At 43.4% G+C, this 18,424-nt stretch overlaps 2 protein-coding genes across 3 annotated transcripts in view; one reads left to right on the forward strand and one right to left on the reverse strand.

Moving 5' to 3' along the window:
* Positions 1-1,795: 1,795 nt before the first annotated feature.
* Positions 1,796-10,403, reverse strand: KIAA1143. Its single transcript, NM_001266705.1, is given in 3 exon segments — positions 1,796-2,308; positions 2,982-3,126; positions 10,261-10,403. Coding segments are annotated over 3 exon segments (465 nt in total). The 5' UTR covers positions 10,369-10,403; the 3' UTR covers positions 1,796-2,096.
* A 22-nt stretch (positions 10,404-10,425) lies between these two features.
* KIF15 (kinesin family member 15) overlaps positions 10,426-18,424 on the forward strand; it is a 97,793-nt gene continuing 89,794 nt past the window's right edge. For both annotated transcript variants that reach the window (XM_001114881.5, XM_077992276.1), the window contains exon 1: positions 10,426-10,644. In XM_001114881.5, the coding sequence (XP_001114881.3) occupies positions 10,626-10,644 (19 nt within the window). In that variant the 5' untranslated portion in view covers positions 10,426-10,625. The remainder of the gene's footprint in view (positions 10,645-18,424) is intronic.

Raw genomic sequence — 18,424 nt, forward strand, 5'->3', positions numbered from 1 at the left:
TATAGCTCCCAACAACCAATCCCTCATTATACTTTAACTGCAACCACCAAGACACAAGGGCTAGGAATAACAGCAAGGGTAGGAATGGGAGTTAGTGGGACTGCAACTTCCCTATCCTATTACCAATGCTTGTCCAAGGAATTTATGGAAAGCTTAAATGACATTGCTCAAAGTATTGCCACCTTACAAAATCAGATAGGCTCCTTGGCAGTGGTCGCTTTGCAAAATCAAAGGGAACTAGATTTCCTAACTGCTGAAAAAGGTGGCTTATGTCTTTTTCCTAGAAGAATGCTGTTTTGACGTCAACCAATCAGGGTTAGTAAGGGACACCACCTGAAAACTAGCTGACTGGGCCTCCAAAATATGGTACCAGCTGTTGGGTCATGGGGCAGCTAAAGGGCACTAAGTTGGGTTTCATCCCTTGGCCAGCCCATTATTAATGATTATACTTGCCTTGGTTTTTGGATCATATTTGTTAAATCTTTTAACCAAATCCATTTCCTTTTGCCTAGACCACCAAGTTAGATGATCATGTGACAAGATTTCTAGCCAGTTTCAGGTGAACACCCCACCGGCCATCAAGAAGCTACCCTGTCTCCACTAGACAAAACAGGGTGAGAGTTACGTGATCTCCAATAGGTAGGGAGTGTGTCCCAAGTTAGCATGAAGCAGTTACAGAAGAAAGACCCTCAGTCTCTTAGCCTCCCATAAAGATTTATGAGGATCACCTCTCTCAGGGGGAAAATGAGGCAGGAGAATAGGGTCTGGAGGCAGGGAACCTAAGGCTGATTCACATTGACTTCCTAGAATTGAATCAAAAGGAAAACCCCACCTCTCCATACCTAAGTAACAAAAGGATGAGAGGCTACTCCCTTTGCAATCTCCTTGCCTTTTCTGCGTTGCAGATGAAAAACGTAAGTGCCTCTGATTTGTCCCCTCCTGCAACCAATCAGACTGGTCATAGGCCAAGTCTTCATTTACACAGGAGTATAACTTTGTAACTTCACTTCAGCCTCTGATTGGTCACTTTCTGCACCAATCAGACAGGTCACGGGCCACTACTTCATTTACATAGGGTGTATACCAAGTAACCAATGGCAGACCTCTAGAGGATATTCATTGCTTTGTGCGTTTTGTCCAATTATTTGTCCAAAATGCCAAGAACCTGGACACCCTCCACCAGTAACAGTTTGACCAGTTATTTATTGTATTATTTAGGACTGCATTTGGTTGCATATAAGAGAAACCTGACCGAGGCCTAATTAAGCACAGTGTTTACTCTTCTCACTACCAAGAAGTCAGAGGTCAGCAATTCAAGCTGGTGTAGCAGCTCCTCGAGGCATGTCAGCAAGGAGCCAAGTTCTGAGTCTTTTTACTAACATGACCCAAAACACATGGCTGCCTTCCTTATGCCTAAAAATGGCTCTGCTACTCAGGTTTTATCTCTGCATTCCAAGTAGGATGAAGAGATAAAAGCAAAGGCTCATGCTTGCCAAGTCTGTCCTTTTGTATCAAAAAACCCAGCAGCTTTATCAGATTTCCACCTGTATTTCTTAACTTGCCAGAGCTGAGTCTCATGGCCACCCTTAGCAGGAGTTAGGGAGGTACTTTTAACAAGGCACATTATCATCTACCCCACCCAAAGTGGAGCTATTGCTAATGAAAAAGATACAATGAGATTATGAAATTCTCTGTAGCTATTAATGTCGGTTTTTGAAATTTACTGACCTGGAAGAATACTCATAATGCAATGTCAAGTGAGAAGCAGGACAAAGAACATTTGCAACACAACTGTATTTATAAAATTTTGTTTACACACAAAAAAAGTATTCTGCTTAAAAATATAATTTACATACATACACAACCACACAAGGGAAATAAAATGTTAATACTAGCTAATTTCTATAGAGTTGGCATTTTAAGTCAGAGGGGTCAATACCCCTCTGATTGATGAATAAACATAGTTTATTAAATTTTTTTCTCTATTTCCTAAACTTTCTATAAGGAACTTGTAGTATCTTTATAATAGGAAAAAATGTTATTTTGAAAAACACTCCATATACTTTCAAAGTAGACTACATTCAAAATATTTACACTTACTCATTTTCATCTTCGTTGTCAAAAGAAAGGAGGCTACTATTTTTAATTTGTTTTTGTGAGCTCTTTTTGACTGAGTCCTGATTTATTTCATCTTCATTTGGCTTCTTCTTTTTTGAGCTTGCTGTTAAACCTGAATATTTTTCATCTGAGGGACGCTTGACTGGTTTTCGGTATATGATTCTTCCATCAGCTGGAGCTGGTTCTTCATCTGAGCAAAAACAGAATTTTTAAGAACTTTCTTCTCCTCATTATTTTGCCTTTATCTTAGAAGCAAATAACAAGAAAATCTCATATTGTATTTAAGGATATCCCTGAATCTGATTCGGTCTGGTCTTCTACATTGTTTCTAGCTAAATTGCCCTCAAGACATGCAGTTACTTAATAAAAACTCACACGCTAAAGTATTCTATAATATTGTCAGTTCCCAATTACAATCAGGTTGTATTTTAAAGTATTTTGAAAAGTGATCGTTTGGAACTACAGCATTTTCCCCTAAAGCAATGTAGTAAATGTTCAGAAATAATGAAAAATATACTACATAGCATACCAAACTTAAGGCAGTAATGAAATACACCTTTATCGACTGGTTTATAAGTCTAACCACCTATTTTTTTTTTTTTTAAAAAGGATGCTTTTACTTAAATTCACACTTAATCCTGATAACAACCCAGTAGGTACAATTATTTCCATTTTACTGATGAGGAAATTGAGGCTGAGAGGTGTAATAACTTGCTCAAGGTTACACATCTGGTAAGTGTCAAAGCTAAGGCTGGAACCTGGAACTGCTGCCTTGAAACATACCACACTACTAAATAAAATAAACAATTTCATACCCCGGGCTCCTTACATTGTCAGAAAAACCAGATTACTTTCAGACCTACCTGCTTTGGCAGCCTTTATTTCTGCTTTAATTTTCATGACTTCTTCAACTGACAGGTCTCCCTTTTTCAAAACCACCACTTGAGGCTGTTCATCTTCTTTGTCACTGTGATCCCCATCTTCATCTGGGGGCTGAGGCTGAATTCTCTACGGAAAAACACAATGCAATGCGTATAGATCACTGATCTTGAGACAAACAGAACCACTGCCTCTAAGAGAAACTGTAATTATTCACGAGAAGGGTATCTTTATTGAGTAAATAAAGGCAGTGAATTTTAAGGTAACTCCAAAGAGACTTAGCTTGCCACACAAGGGAACAGGTTTAACTGCCATTCACCCTGGAGTGCCTGTCTGGTGGGATTCATTTCCATCTCAGCACGACCCAACTTGTAGTTGCTAGTGTGAGGGACCCTCTGCTTTGGGTACTGCTGTCATTCCTAGCCTACTCAGGGCAGTACTGTGCCATGTCAGTTGTTTGCTCCTCATCAGCACTTTTCACCTGCCTCTTCTCTGAGTTAGACAAGAAATAAACACCATCAAAGTATAGAAAGAAGCTAGTAAAACGGACTCTCTCTCACCTCTGCTCATCTTTTTCCCCTCCTAATAGCTTCAGTTTGGTGGATATCCAACAGCTATTTTCCATGTCTATACAACTATGCAAGTACATAAAACTTTTTGTATACCAACAACACTGTACATATTACTGTGACTTGCTTTTTTCATATTTATGAAATTTCTCAAACATAAAGTACAGAGAATAATATAAGAGAAACCATGTACTCCCCGTATATGTGTAACAGATGGTAATATTTTGCCAGTTGATTCAGATTTTTGAAATGTCAGACACCATAAGAGCCCCATTCCCACAACTTAACTCAAAAAATATCTTTGCACAGTACTTTAAGATACATATAGAATTATCTGATTTTTAAAAAATCACTGCCTTGCATTTATATAGTCACCTCAGGATTTGACCAGTATCTTGTAAATATAAATTTTGCTTGTTTCCAGACTTTTTTCTACTATGAAAAAACCTCATGCACCTTTTTTTGCTCATTTTTGGGAACTTATATACAAGAACTTTTTTTTTTTTTTGAGATGGAGTCTTGCTCTGTTGCCCAGGCTGGAGTGCAGTGGCACGATCTCGGTTCACTGCAAGCTCCACCTCCCGGGTTCACACCATTCTCCTGCCTTAGCCTCCCGAGTAGCTGGGACTACAGGCACCCACCACCACGCCCGGCTAATTTTTTGTATTTTTAGTAGAGACAGGGTTTCACCGTGTTAGCCAGGATGGTCTCGATCTCCTGACCTCATGTTCCACCAGTCTCAGCCTCCCTAAGTGCTGGGATTACAGGCGTGAGCCACTGTGACCGGCCAAGAACTTGTAATGTTAACAGTTCACTAGAGGTGGAACTGTTGGATTGAAAGGTATGCATAACAAAATGTGTTTTCACATGTTATTCAAACACAATCACTCATTAATTCACTTCTCACAGAGACTTCCTTGTCTCCCAAACAAGGCAACAAAGCCCTGCAAGAATTAGCCTCAGCCCATAACCACAGCTTTATCCTGTACCACTCTCTCATGGCATCTAGACTCTGGCATGGCAAGGTTTGAGTACTTGGAGATTTATAAATATATTAGCTCCTTTGCTTTCCCTGTCTCTGAACAAATTCCTACTGCCTTTTAAGCCCCACAGCCCCTGACCAACTTCTTGAAGTTGCCTTCCAGATTCAGAGCCTCTTGAAGTACTTACCTAAATCTCACCTCCTCTTGTTTCTTACACTGTGCATAGCTCATAGGCAGCATGTACTGCACTGTGGCACCAATGTTTTTCTGCTGGTTTCCATTGGGCAAGTGCCTTCTGGAGAGGCAGGACTTCCAGAACTATTTGTTGATCTACTCATGAATGATAAACAGAATGGAAAATGATGAACTACGTGAAGCCCTGGCAAGTTGCTTTGCCATTCTGACTATATCTCAAAGTTCCCAAGTCTGCTCTATCACTGGACAAGTACATTCTCTTTAATGGTATTCATGTTACTTCACTGATTATTCATCAGTTTCTGCCTGTTTTTCTCTGAAAGTCTCCAATAAATGACCACAAATAGGTAATAAGTTTTTTTAGCCAAAAATATGGGAAGGTGAAATAAAATCATTCCTTTTGTTTCTTAAATTGAGAATAATTAATTCTGACTCTCTTCTTCTTTTTTTTAAATGTGACTGCCTGGAAAACAAGAGAAACAGTCTAAGGACAGTGGCAGGAGCCACTGATGACTGTTCAAAGACATTTCTGAATTAACTCTCAAGCAAGTGAATAGGGCCAGGCGCAGTGGCTCACGCCTGTAATCCCAGCACTTTGGGAGGCCTAGGCAGGTGGATCACTTGAGGTTAGCAGTTCAAGACTAGCCTGGCAAACATGGTGAAACCCCCCATCTCTACTAAAAATACAAAAATTACCTGGGCGTGGTGGTGGGCACCTGTAATCCCACCTACTTGGGAGGCTGAGGCAGGAGAATCGCTTCAACCCAAAAGGCAGAGGTTGCAGTGAGCTGAGATTGAGTCACTGTATTTCAGCCTAAGCAACAGAGCAAGACTCCACCTCAAAAAAAATAAAAATAAAAAAAGTGAATAGGATGATTTAGCTTAACTGCAGAATGATTTCCCATGAAACTCATTTATTTTTGTTAATAGATGACTAAAATCCTGACTACAGTAATCCCCTCCTTATCCTCAATTTCATGTTCCACAATTTCAGTTACCTGTGGTCAACTGTAGTATGAAAGAAGGGTGAGTACAGTATAATAAAATATTTAGAGACAGCAAGCAAACAAGCAAATTCATATAACTTGTACTAGAGTATACTGTTATAATTGTTCTATTATTAGTTACTACTCTGCTGATATTCCTAATTTATATAGTAAACTTCACCATAAGTATACATGTATGGGAAAAAACATATATAGAATTCAGTATTATCCACGGTTTCAGGAAGCCACTGGGAGTCTTGGAACATAATAGGGGAATACTGTATATTGCCAAACTGATTAAAAATGAAGTGGTTCTTACACTGAAACATGGCGTACTTCTCTAAGGGAAATTCCCTTGAGTACATAAATAAGCGAAAATCACTGACATTACTTGGAAAGGATTCCCAAAGTTCTCTTAAGAGAGCATTCCAAGCTGTAACCTTCAAGCTGTCAACTGTGTGTACAGGGTCATCACCAGGACCTCAAGCAAAGTAAAGCTGAGTCTCGTCTTCTCATTGCTGAATCTATGTCCCTTTTCTCAAACCTTATCCTCTTTGTCATCATCCCTATTTTTAGTCATGGGGATCAGTCATTCCCTGTGTTACCTCTAAGAAAAAAATGGCTCCCTGTTGCTTACTAAATAGTCCACATGACCTCACCTCCACTAGTCCCTCTAATACTGCTATATATAGTCCATGACTCTCAAATCTCTACACCTTTACCCATGCTATTCTCTTCATCTCTACCTACTGACCTAACCATGCTCAAGAGTCTACCTAAATATCCCTCCTCCACGAAGTCTAACCTGATAACAAGCAGAGTCATTAACAAATACAAGACCACTACTTAGTGCCAGGCACTGTGCTAGGTGCTGGGAAAATATGGAAGGATTAAGATACTAACTTAAAGAGTTCAATCTAGTGGTGAAGATAAACAGGAAAGCAAGTAGTTGCAATATAAAATGAGTGTTATAGGTAAGATATGGATAAGGTAAAGAGAAAAACAGAGAAAGAGTAACTGTTTGGAGAGCTTTGAAGGGTTTCGGAGAGATGGTGACCTGTGAAAATAGGGCAGGAAGTGTTAAAGAACATGGCATTTTGGAGATCCATCTCTTCATCCTTTCAGAGCCTGGCACAGTGCATGGGGTTAGCACATACTCATCCTACTGGCATACCTTGAAGATACCACAGATTTGGTTCCAGATCACCACAACAAAGCAAGCATCAAAATAAACTGTCACACAAATTTTCTGGTTTCCCAGTTTACATAAAAGTTATGTTTACACTATACACTAACTACAGTTAGTATTAAGTATGCAGTATCATTATGTCTAAAAAAAATCTAGATCCCATTAAGAACATCCACGATTCATGGGAGAAGGCAAAATATTAACATTAACAGGAGTTTGGAAGATGTACCCACCTTAATTTAAAAATACTTTATTGCTAACAACGTTAAAGCTCATCTGAGCCTTCAGTGAGTCCTCATCTTTTTGCCAGTGAAGGGTCTGCCCTTGATGCTGATGGATGTTGACTGATGAGGGTGGTGGGTGCTGAAAGGCGGGGTGGCTGTGGCAATTTTTTAAAATGAGACAATGATGAAGTTTGCTGCATTAATTGAGTCTTCCTTTCACAAAAGATTTCTCTTTTGTGATGCTGCAATGCTGTTTCATAGCATTTTACCCACAGCTGAACTCCTTTCAAAATTGGAATCAGTCCTCTTAAACCTGCTGCTGCTTTACCAAGTAAGTTTACTCTAAATCCTTTGTTGACATTTCAACAATGTTCACAGCATCTTCACCAGAAGTAGATTCCATTTCAATAAACCACTTTCTTTGCTCATCAATAAGAAGCAACTCATGTGTTCAATTTTTATGAGACTGCAACAACTTAATTACATTTTCAGGCTCTACTTCTAATTTTAGTTCTTTTCCTTGTTCTACCACACCTGCAATTACTTCCTCCACTGAAGGCCTGAACCTCTCAAAGTCATCCATGAAGGTTGGAATCAACCTCTTCCAAATTCCTGTTAATGCTGATATTTTGCCCTCTTCCCATGAATCATGGATGTTCTTAACGTGTCTAGAATGGTGAAACCTTTCCATAAAGTTTTCAATTTACAATATCCAGATGCATCAGAGGAATCACTATCCATGGCAGCTGTAGCCTTACAAATGTTTTGACTTTTTGTTTTGTTTTGTTTCGTTTTGAGACAGGGTCTGGCTCGGTTACCCAGGCTGGAGTGCAGTGGTGCGATCATGGCTGACTGCAGCCTCAACCTACCTGGGGTCAGGGGATCCTCCCACCTCAGCCTCCCAAGTAGCTGGGACCACAGGTGCATGCCACCACACTTGGCTAAATTTTGTATTTTTTGTAGAGATGGGGTCTCACCATGTTGGCCAGGCTGGTCTTGAACTCCTGGGCTCAAGCAATCCACCTGCCTTGACTTCCCAAAGTGCTGGGATTGCAAGTGTGAGCCACTGTGCCTGGCTGTTATTTCTTAAACAATAAGACTGAAAATAGAAATTACTCCTTGATCCATGGGCTGCAGAATGGATGTTGTGTTAGCAAGCATGAAAACCACATTAATCTCCTTGTAGATCTCCATCAGAGCTCTTGGGTGACCAGGTGTATTGTCAATCAGCAGTAATATATTGAAATAATCTTTTTTTTCTGAGCAGTAGGTCTCAACAGTGGGCTTAAAATAATTCAGTAAACCATACTATAAAGAGATGTGCTGTCATCAAGGTTTTGTTTTTCCATTTCTAGAGCACAGGTAGATGAGATTTAGTGTAATTCTTAAGGACCCTAGGAGTTTTGGAATGGTAAATATTAACTTCAACTTAAAAGTCACCAGCTGCATTAGCCCCTAACGAGTGTTAACCTGTCCTTTGAAAATTTGAAGCCAGTCACTGACTTCTCTCTAGCTATGAAAGTCCTAAATGGGACAGGCATAGTGTTTTTTGAGAGGCTTTGAGAGGCTAAAGTGGGAGGATTGCTTGAGTCCAGGAGTTTGAGACCAGCCTTGGCAACACAGTGGGATCCTGTCTCTATAAAAAAATACAAAAATTACCCAGTGGTGGTGCGTGCCTGTAGTCCCAGCTACTTGGGAGACTGAGGCAGGAGGATCACTTGAGCCCAGGAGGTCAAGGCTGCAGTGAGCTGTGATTGCACCACTGCACTCTAGCCTGGGTGACAGAGTGAGACCCTGTCTCAAAAACAACCACCACCAACAAAAAAAACAAAGTCCTAGATGGCATCTTTTTCCAATAGAAGGCTGTTTCATCTACATTGAAAACCTGTTTAGTGCAACCATTTTCATCAACTATCTTAGCTAGATCTGAATAATTTGCTTCTTCATCTCATACTTTTATGTTATGGAGATGGCTTCTTTTCTTAAACCTCATGAACCAACCTCTGTTAGCTTCACTCTTTTCTTCTGCAGCTTTCTCACATGTCTCAGACTTCATAGGATTGAAAAGAGTTAGGACCTTGCTCTAGATTACACTTTGGTTAAAGGGAATGTTGTGGCTGGTTTGCTCTTCTATCTAGACCACTAAAACTTTCTCTGTATCAGCAACTTAAGCTGTTTTGCTTTCTTGTCATTCATGTGTTCAATACTGATCCCTTCAGCCCTAAACAACAGTAGTCAGGTGTGGCTCTTTCCTGAAGCTCCTCTTCTTCTATTTAGACCCAGGATATTTAGGGCTTTTGGCTACTTTTTTTGTTTGTTTGTTTTTTTAGACGGAGTCTTGCTCTGTCGCCCGGGCTGGAGTGCAGTGGCGCGATCTCCGCTCACTGCAAGCTCCGACTCCCGCGTTCACACCATTCTCCTGCCTCAGCCTCCTGAGTAGCTGGGACTACAGGCGCCCGCCACCACGCCCAGGTAATTTTTTATATTTTTGGTAGAGACGGGGTTTCACTGTGTTAGCTAGGATGGTCTAGATCTCCTGACCTCGCGATCCGACTGCCTCGGCCCCCCAAAGTGCTGGGATTACAGGCGTGAGCCACTGTGCCCGACCTTCTCTCTATATTTTTTAATTTTTTTTTTTTTAACTTAACAAAGCATAGAAACAGATTCAGGACATTCCTCCGAAGACGTTCCACACTCGAGTCCTAGGACACGGTTCGGGCGGGGGTCATTTGATCGAGTGGCCTGTGTCCTTATCTGGAATATGGGACGACGCTGTAACTCTAACTCACCCTGCGAACTCACAGCTTTTGAGGTAAACAAGAGAGAAAGAAGAGACAAGAAAGTGATCTTTCTTTACCATCTACCAAGGACCAGGCGGTTTACATGTAAGGTCATTTTTAGGAAAACAGCAGCGCTCTGAAACCTACAGAGCTTTCTGGGCGTAGGGGGCTGTAGTCGCTTGAAAAGAACCAGGCTGGGGGTCCGAGTTCCACCGGAATTGGTGCCGAGCGCGGGTGAAAAGAGGGACCCGACAGCACCCACCCTCCAAGTAAAGGCAAAAGTTGAAAGTGGCAGGCTGGCCGCGCTTCCGAAGTAACACGACTGGTGAGGGCTCACCTTAGTCTCTATGGTGGGTCCCTCCCTGTAGCCGACCCGTTCCTTGAAGCGGGCCAGAAACGCTGGCTCGGCTGGCCGTACGTACGATACCTGGTTCCGCTTGCTCATGGTAGCTCTAGGTAAAGACAGGTTCCGCGACCGATTCGCGACGATACAGAGGCGCTTAGCTGTGACGTCAACTGGACCACGCCCCTGATGCGTAGACCGGGCAACATGGCGGCCTCCATTCGGGCGTCAACGTCGGATACAAGCGCCAAATTCAAATTCGCGGCCATCTTGAGCGGGAGGAATTCAGTCGCGCGCGGCGCAGTCGGGAGGTGGAGGCGTCGGCTGCATTGTTCCCGGGATCGAGGGGTGAGGGCGCTATGGCACCCGGCTGCAAAAGTAAGTCTGGACCCCAGACTTCGTTACCCTATCTTTGCCCCCAAATACAGCTGTGAAAGGATGGCAACCTCGGACCGCCGGCAAGGTTCTTGCTGGGCATGAACTGCAGGAGCTGAGTGACGGGCGGGGGCGTTTGGGAATCCCTCTCTGTCGCTCAAAGACAATACGCTAGCCGAAAAGGTCATCCCTTCCGTGTCCTGTGCGCATGCTAGGAGTCTGGCGCAGTTGTAGGCGCTCGGGATGAGCAGTGGACCTGCCGTTCTTCCCTTTCTTTCCCTCGGTTCTGCTGTTTCTTCGCAGGCCTCTTCCCACATCCCGACCAGGGCTACCTCTCTAGATATCCTTGTTTCAGGATCGGCTTTTGCTCCCACCAGCGTCTGCGTATTTCCACATTTCTGACCTTCCTATAGGGAAGGGTTTATTTATATTCCAAACACTTCTTTCTCTTTTTCCCTTAAGTAAATGGAATGTTAAAACACAGATGTCAGCAATGTCTGTGTTGTCACAGTCTCTATTTTCACTTAAAGGAGACCCGTCCGATTTCTTTCTCTTTTTCACGGAGGAGAGCACTGTCATTTTTGCTTATGATAAACCCTACAGTTTTCACTAATGTAGTCTTTTGCTGTGCCTGTGTACGTGCGCCACTTCTTACATTGCCACATCTCTTAAGGAGTCTTGTTTTTGTGAACCTGATTATGAGCTGATTTAATGGGATCTTTGTGAGTGGTCTGAATGGTAATAAGGAGAGGCCTAGATCAGATGATTAAGAATTTGTGAACTTCTGTCATTTGAGCTTTCCAACAGCGTTAATGTTTCTAGCTTTCTGTCAATTATAGTTGTTTTTGATGGGTTTGTTGTTTCAGTAACCTTTTAGGTCGATCGCACTTTTATTGGAACACCTCTTTATGCTACCTTTTTCCATCTAAAATATTCCTTTTCCTTCATCATTTTCAGTATTCAAGGACTATGAGCTCACAAAATGGTACCTTATTGGAGAGAAATGTTCATCCTGCTTTCTGAACAATCATACTGTTTGTTCTTTGTTTCCACCTTATGGATCTGGACTCAAGCCAAAAAAATTGATGCCTGTTAAATAAGTAAAGTATCTGCTTATTTAATGAGATATATGTATGTGACTAAGGGCTCAGAAGAAAACCAAATTTGAGAGCCTTTCTTAAAGTGGTGGGAGCACTTCCCTTTATGATGGTGGTGATGCCATGGGGAACTTTTCCACTCCCTTAAGTTTGTTGGCAAAATTGAGGTTGATGACTTCCCAGGTAAAGTGCTTCTTGCTTTCCCAGCAGCCCAGAGACCTGGAGCATGAAGTGGGAACACATGGGAGAAGAGAGCCCATGCAGTGGTCTTTACAACTTTTACTTTGTGCCCTGAAGGCTTTTTTTTTTTGAGACAGAGTCTTGCTGTGTCACCAGGTTGGAGTGCAGTGGTGCAATATCGTCTCACTGCAACCTCCACCTCCGGGGTTCAAGAGATTCTCCTGCCTCAGCCTCCCGAGTAGCTGGGATTACAGGCACGGGCCACCACGCCCAGCTAATTTTTTTATTTTTAGTAGAGCTGGGGTTTCACCATGTTGGCCAGGATGGTCTTGATCTCCTGACCTCATGATTTGCCCACCTTGGCCTCCCAAAGTTTTGGGATTACAGGTGTGAGCCACCATACCCGGCCCCATGAAGGCTATCTCTAGTGACATTGACACCATGAGTTGCTGACTGTAAATCAGAGAAATGAAAAAGTGAAATATACAATTCCCTTTTTTTTTTCTTTTTTTTTTTTTTTAAAGACAGTGTTGCTCTGTCACCCAGGCTGGAGTGCACTGGCACAATCTTGGCTCACTGCAGTCTCTGCCTCCTGGGTTCAAGCAGTGCTTGTGCCTCAGCCTCAGAGTAGGAGATCTGGATTTAGCATGCCTTTGTTCAAATCCTAGCACTTCTCAGTGATGGTTCCTTAGATCTCAATTAGAAATAATGCCAGAACTATCTACATTTGTGTAGTTTTAAATTTCACTTTATCTCGCTATTTGCTCATTAACTTTGCTTCTTTTTTTATTAAGTAAACATTTTACTTTGGGTTCCTTTTAGATTTACCAGGAAGTTTCACATAAGCGCAGATCAGTATCCATCTATTTAGTTTCCATCTGATCAGTTACACAGATCTCTGCAGAGATGAAGAGCTGGCAGCCTACCTTCTGGGGCTTCTTGTTGTTGTTTGATTGTGTATTTGCTTAGCAACTGGCTGGATCAATTTAGTGAAGTCTATTTCCCTCCTATACTGTTAAGCCTTTGATGTTGCTCCTCAGGAAAGCACAGCTTTGGATATGCCCACCTGTATCCTGGGATCACAGTGGTTTTGGTAGGGATCTCTTTCTTTCCATGACTGCACACAGCTGTGAAACTCCAGTAATTGTTAGCTGATTGCTCTATTGTTTTTTAACAATGTCCTGGGGCATAAATTGTCTTACAAACTACTTCAGTTCTTGCTCCATTGAAGGAGTAGTTTCTGAGGTTGTCTTTCGTATTTCTTCTGACTCCACTGTAGCTACTCCTAGTTGATCTTATATCCCCATTGTCTTCTGGCAAGCGAACAGGCCTACAATTTAGCTTGTATCTTGAATGTCTTCCTAATTACTTTCACTAAAACCTACACTGTTCCTGAGAGTGCCCTTAGGTTTGAACTTCTTTCCCCCACACCCCACCCCAAGACCGAGTCTTGCTCTGTCACCTAGGCTGTACGGCAGTGGCGTGGTCTCGGCTCACTGCAACCTCCACCTCCTGAATTCAAGCGATTCTCCTGCCTCAGCCTCCCAAGTAGCTGAGATTACAGACGTGCCACCATGCCCAGCTAATTTTTGTTTTGTATTTTTAGTACAGAGATGGGGTTTCGCTATGTTGGTCAGGCTGGTCTCGAACTCCTGACCTCAAATGATCCGCCTGCCTGGGCCTCCCAAAGTGCTGGGATTACAGGCATGAGCTACCACACCTAGCCAGGTTTGAACTTCTCTTTTTTTTTTTTTTTTTTTTTTTTTGAGACAGAGTCTCGCTCTGTCGCCCAGGCTGGAGTGCAGTGGCCGGATCTCGGCTCACTGCAAGCTCCGCCTCCCGGATTTACGCCATTCTCCTGCCTCAGCCTCCCGAGTAGCTGGGACTACAGGCGCCCGCCACCTCGCCCGGCTAGTTTTTTTGTATTTTTTAGTAGAGACGGGGTTTCACTGTGTTAGCCAGGATGGTCTCGATCTCCTGAACTCGTGATCCGCCCGTCTGGGCCTCCCAAAGTGCTGGGATTACAGGCTTGAGCCACCGCGCCGGGCCAGGTTTGAACTTCTCTATGCTCTGTTGCAAATGAATTCAGCTCATTTGGGAAGAGAATAGGAGTTATCTGTTTATGGGCTGATTCTTCGTCTAGGCAAAATCTCTGAGCCTGGGCACTATAGTTGGGGATAGGGATAATGGCAGTCTTGTCTCTGAGTGATACCCTTTCTAGTTGCCGAGCATTTTGTGGGGAGGGTGGGGAGTGCAGCAGCCTTGTGTGGAACCACTGCCTAATGAGTTGGGACAAGGGTGATCAGGGCCCCAGTGTTCTCAGCATGCAGTTGCAAGATGAGGGCTGGGTGGGAGAAGGGAGAGCCCTCACCTCTCAACCACACTTGTCTAGGACTTTACCTCAGCATCAGGTAGCTAGCTGGAGACACAATGATACACTGACATCCTGCTACTCTGTGGAAGACACCCTTGCAGTTAGGAGCTGGAGGGGGATCCCTGTGTTCTTGGCTGCTGCAATCGACAGTGGAGTGTTTGCCTTGCTCAGATGGGAGGAAGAGAGCAATCTTGGTTCAAATAACACAGGACCACCTTTCTTGATGAATTTTCATAAATGTTCTTGAACGGATGTTTCTTTGTTTGCTGTTTGCCTTTGGGAACATTTCCAGAGGCTTTAATTTTCTTTTCTTTTTTTTGTTTTTTGAGATGGAGTCTCACTCGGTCGCCCAGGCTGGAGTGCAGTGGTGTGATCTCGGCTCACTGCAAGCTCTGCCTCCTGGGTTCATGCCATTCTCCTGCCTCAGTCTCCTGGGTAGCTGGGACTACAGGTGCCTACCACCATGCCTGGCTAATTTTTTGTGTTTTTAGTAGAGATGGGATTTCACCATGTTAGCCAGGATGGTCTCAATCTCCTGACCTTGTGATCCGCCCGCCTCAGCCTCCCAAAGTGCTGGCATTACAGGTGTGAGCCACTGCGCCCCGCCAATATTCTTTTTTAAAATTTCTTTTTTTTTTAAGTTTCACTGGGGAGTGGGTCAGTGGAGTTCCTTATAACGTCAGTCAGAAGTCAATCTCTGACTTCTTTTTTAACAGAATTATTCTGCCTGCTAGGTTGAGAAAAGATGGGAGTGGGGGAGAAAGAGAAGCAGAGAGACTGTTGTAATAACACAATAAAGAGATGTTGCTGGCTTGGTTCTACACTGTGGCAGTGGATTTGGCAAGAAGCTGTTGGACTGTGGGTATATTTTGAAATTAGAGCCAAAGCTTTGCTGAGATTGGATATGAAGAGTGAGAAGAACAGGGTCAGGGATGACTATATGGTTTTTGGCCTAAGCAACTGGAAAGATGGAGTTTACGGAGATATAGAAACACATTTGGGGTAGAGGTGGGGTATTCAGGCGCTCAGTTTTGTACACATTAAATTTGATTCATTGCCCACTGCATATCTAGTTAGAGATATCAAATAGGTAATAAGTTGTAAGAGTGTGGAGCTCAGGAGAGCAGTCCAGGAAGAAGATTTAAATTTGTGAATCATCAATTTATACCTAGCATTTAAAAACAGGCCAGGCATGGTGACTCTGGTGACAGAGCGAGACTCTGGCTCAAAAAAAAAAAAAAAAGAACCATTGATGCAGGATATTTTGCTCCTTAGCTCAGCTAAAATCCAGGTTCTTGTTGCATGCCCAGGAAAAATCAGGCACGCGGACACATTGAAAGATAAGGAGAGTGGAATTTATTAAAAGGAAGCTCTCAGTGAAAAAAAGTGTGTCCTGCCAACAAGCTGCCACCTCACAGATTGAATACCAGGTCACCACACACCAGCTGAAGAGGCCAGGCTTCTCCCCCTGCATAAGGTGCAAATTCCCAGTGGCTCCACCCCATTCTCTGAGTGCGCATGTGGGCCTTTAGTCTGAGCCACTCCACATTGATTTATTTTCCTTACTGTGTGTGTGTTAAGGGACAGAATTTTTCTTTTCTTTTTTTTTTTTTTGAGACGGAGTCTTGCTCTGTCGCCCAGGCTGGAGTGCAGTGGCCGGATCTCAGCTCACTGCAAGCTCCACCTCCCGGGTTCGGGCCATTCTCCTGTCTCAGCCTCCTGAGTAGCTGGGACTACAGGCGCCTGCCACCTCGCCCGGCTAGTTTTGGGACAGAATTTTTCAATGACCTGGGAAGCGTTTGGCTGTCTCCTGTCTCTTATCATTCCCCCTTCTAAAGAGTACATCTAACTGCCCTTAGAATAAAGATAAGAACAAAGACCAATCTTAACTGTTTCCTGCTGACAGGGGATGCTGTGTTGGGAAAATGGCAGTCAGATCTCCCTAAGAAGCTGGTCTAAGGGTTCCTGGCAAAAGGGACCATTATCTGAGGCTCCAGTTGCGTGACTGGAGTTTGATAGCCTGAAGGCAAGAAGAGACAAGCTGGGTTATTAGAAAACATGTATCAAAACAAAACAAGGACGGGGGAAGAACAGCTTGAAAATCCTGAGGCCTTTTACTGGTTTGCACAGGGTGAGGGAGGCCAAAAGCCCGACTGGTTAAAAAAAACTTTTACCCTTTTGCCGGCATGTCAGTCTTCTGGGTTCCCTTCCCCCAAGCCCAATCCTAAACCAATCTCAAGTTTAAGGTTTGGGAAATTAACTTTTCACAGTTTAGAGGATGGATTCGAAGGGAGTGTCCTGTAGTAAGGAGACACAATTACCTATCTGTGAAGAGAGGACACAATAGGAAATGGAAAAAAGAAGGTTTTTTTTCAAAGGAGTCCCAGGGGTTCAGGATGCATTCAAAAAGGGGACAGATTGAAGATGAATGGCTATCCATCAAGAAAGAGGGGAGCAGGTGTCCCTGGTTCCTTTCTCTTCCTAGCGAATACCCAGGGTAGGTGAGGGAGGGAGAAAGCGAGGTGTCCCTTTTTATTTCTTTTGTCCTTATATCCCCAAGACCCGGTGACCATCACAGGGTGCCACCCATGGATGTCAAAGCGACTTTCCCACATGTTAACAGGGGGGTCTAGGAGGTGGAAATATCCACTCTTACCCACATATGCCCTATCTCCCCTGCTGTCAGTAGCCTTCAAGTTCTCTAGACCTCATTTATGTCATGGATACTAGCATGATGTTTATCCATGAAACAGGAGGCTTGGCTTAATTGGCAGGAATTAGTCATGCTCACCTGTGCTGTGCTTTTTAACTTCTGTTACCATCTGCCTCTGGATCCCTCAGATCCAGTTTTTTTTTTTTTTTTCCTTAGGGACCTGATGTTTGGAATTGAGTTTGGAACCAAAAATGTGTCTCAGGGGTTGTATGGACTCCTTATCATAAGCTGAATGCTAAGGTGAAGCTGTGGAAGTGAGTCCTCCTCCAAGGGAAAGAAACGGATGTCCTGTGTCACACCCAGATAACTGGTGGCTATGGTTATGCTAAGATTTGGGTGCATGGAGCTTGGTTTTGGTTAGCTCTCTTGGTCTTACTTTCCCAAAAAAGAAACCTCTAGATGACAGGCACCCTATTTATTCCCACCACCTAGCAGGATTTGCAGGATAATTGCTCAGAACTAGAATATAGATTCAGATTTTTACATTACTCGTCCCCCTTTGTTCCTTCTGGGCTATAGTCGGAGATCTCTGGTTGGATCACAGGAATAAGCAGGGTTAGTTTTTAAACAAACTAGGCAAAAAACTTGAAAACAACTAGTGGGTCTAGAATTTAGTGATAAGTTTTGAAACGTAATTTATCTCTCTCCAGTCCTCATTTTTCTTAAAAACAAACCATGATAGGACTGAGTTGTTTGCAAAATAGACTTTAGTCTTACACTTGGCTTGATTATTTGCATGAAGTGCAGCAAGAATTATTTTTACAGAGGACTTTTAGATTGGCTTTGATGGAACTGTATTCCACAAGGAATCTCAGATAGGACTTTCTAAAGCTGAGCCGAGCCATGGGTTTGTACCCTCAAATACCTGTGAGTTGGGTAAACTCCTCTCTTCTTGAGGTCCCAAGAGCATGGGGTTCCTGGGCCTGTTAAAAAGTGACACTTTTTACTCACCACAGATTAGGAACCATGTACGGGGACTGTGTAGGCAAGGTATGAGGCCAGTTTTCCCAAGGAACTTTTTTTTTTTGAGACAGAGTCTTGCTCTGTCGCCCAGGCTGGAGTGCAGTGGCCGGATCTCAGCTCACTGCAAGCTCCGTCTCCCAGGTTTACGCCATTCTCCTGCCTCAGCCTCCCGAGTAGCTGGGACTATAGGCGCCCACCGCCTTGCCCGGCTAGTTTTTTGTATTTTTTTTTAGTAGAGACGGGGTTTCACCGTGTTCGCCAGGATGGTCTCGATCTCCTGACCTCGTGATCCGCCCGTCTCGGCCTCCCAAAGTGCTGGGATTACAGGCTTGAGCCACTGCGCCTGGCCCCAAGGAGCTTTTATCAGCTCTGCAAGTCAAGCTTGACTCCTTAAAGGGAAGCATACCCTTCCAGTCAAAGTCCTTGGCAAAACAACTAGTGTCTTCAGTTGTGTCC

Source organism: Macaca mulatta, chromosome 2, assembly GCF_049350105.2.
Source record: "Macaca mulatta isolate MMU2019108-1 chromosome 2, T2T-MMU8v2.0, whole genome shotgun sequence".
Taxonomy (NCBI): domain Eukaryota; kingdom Metazoa; phylum Chordata; class Mammalia; order Primates; family Cercopithecidae; genus Macaca; species Macaca mulatta.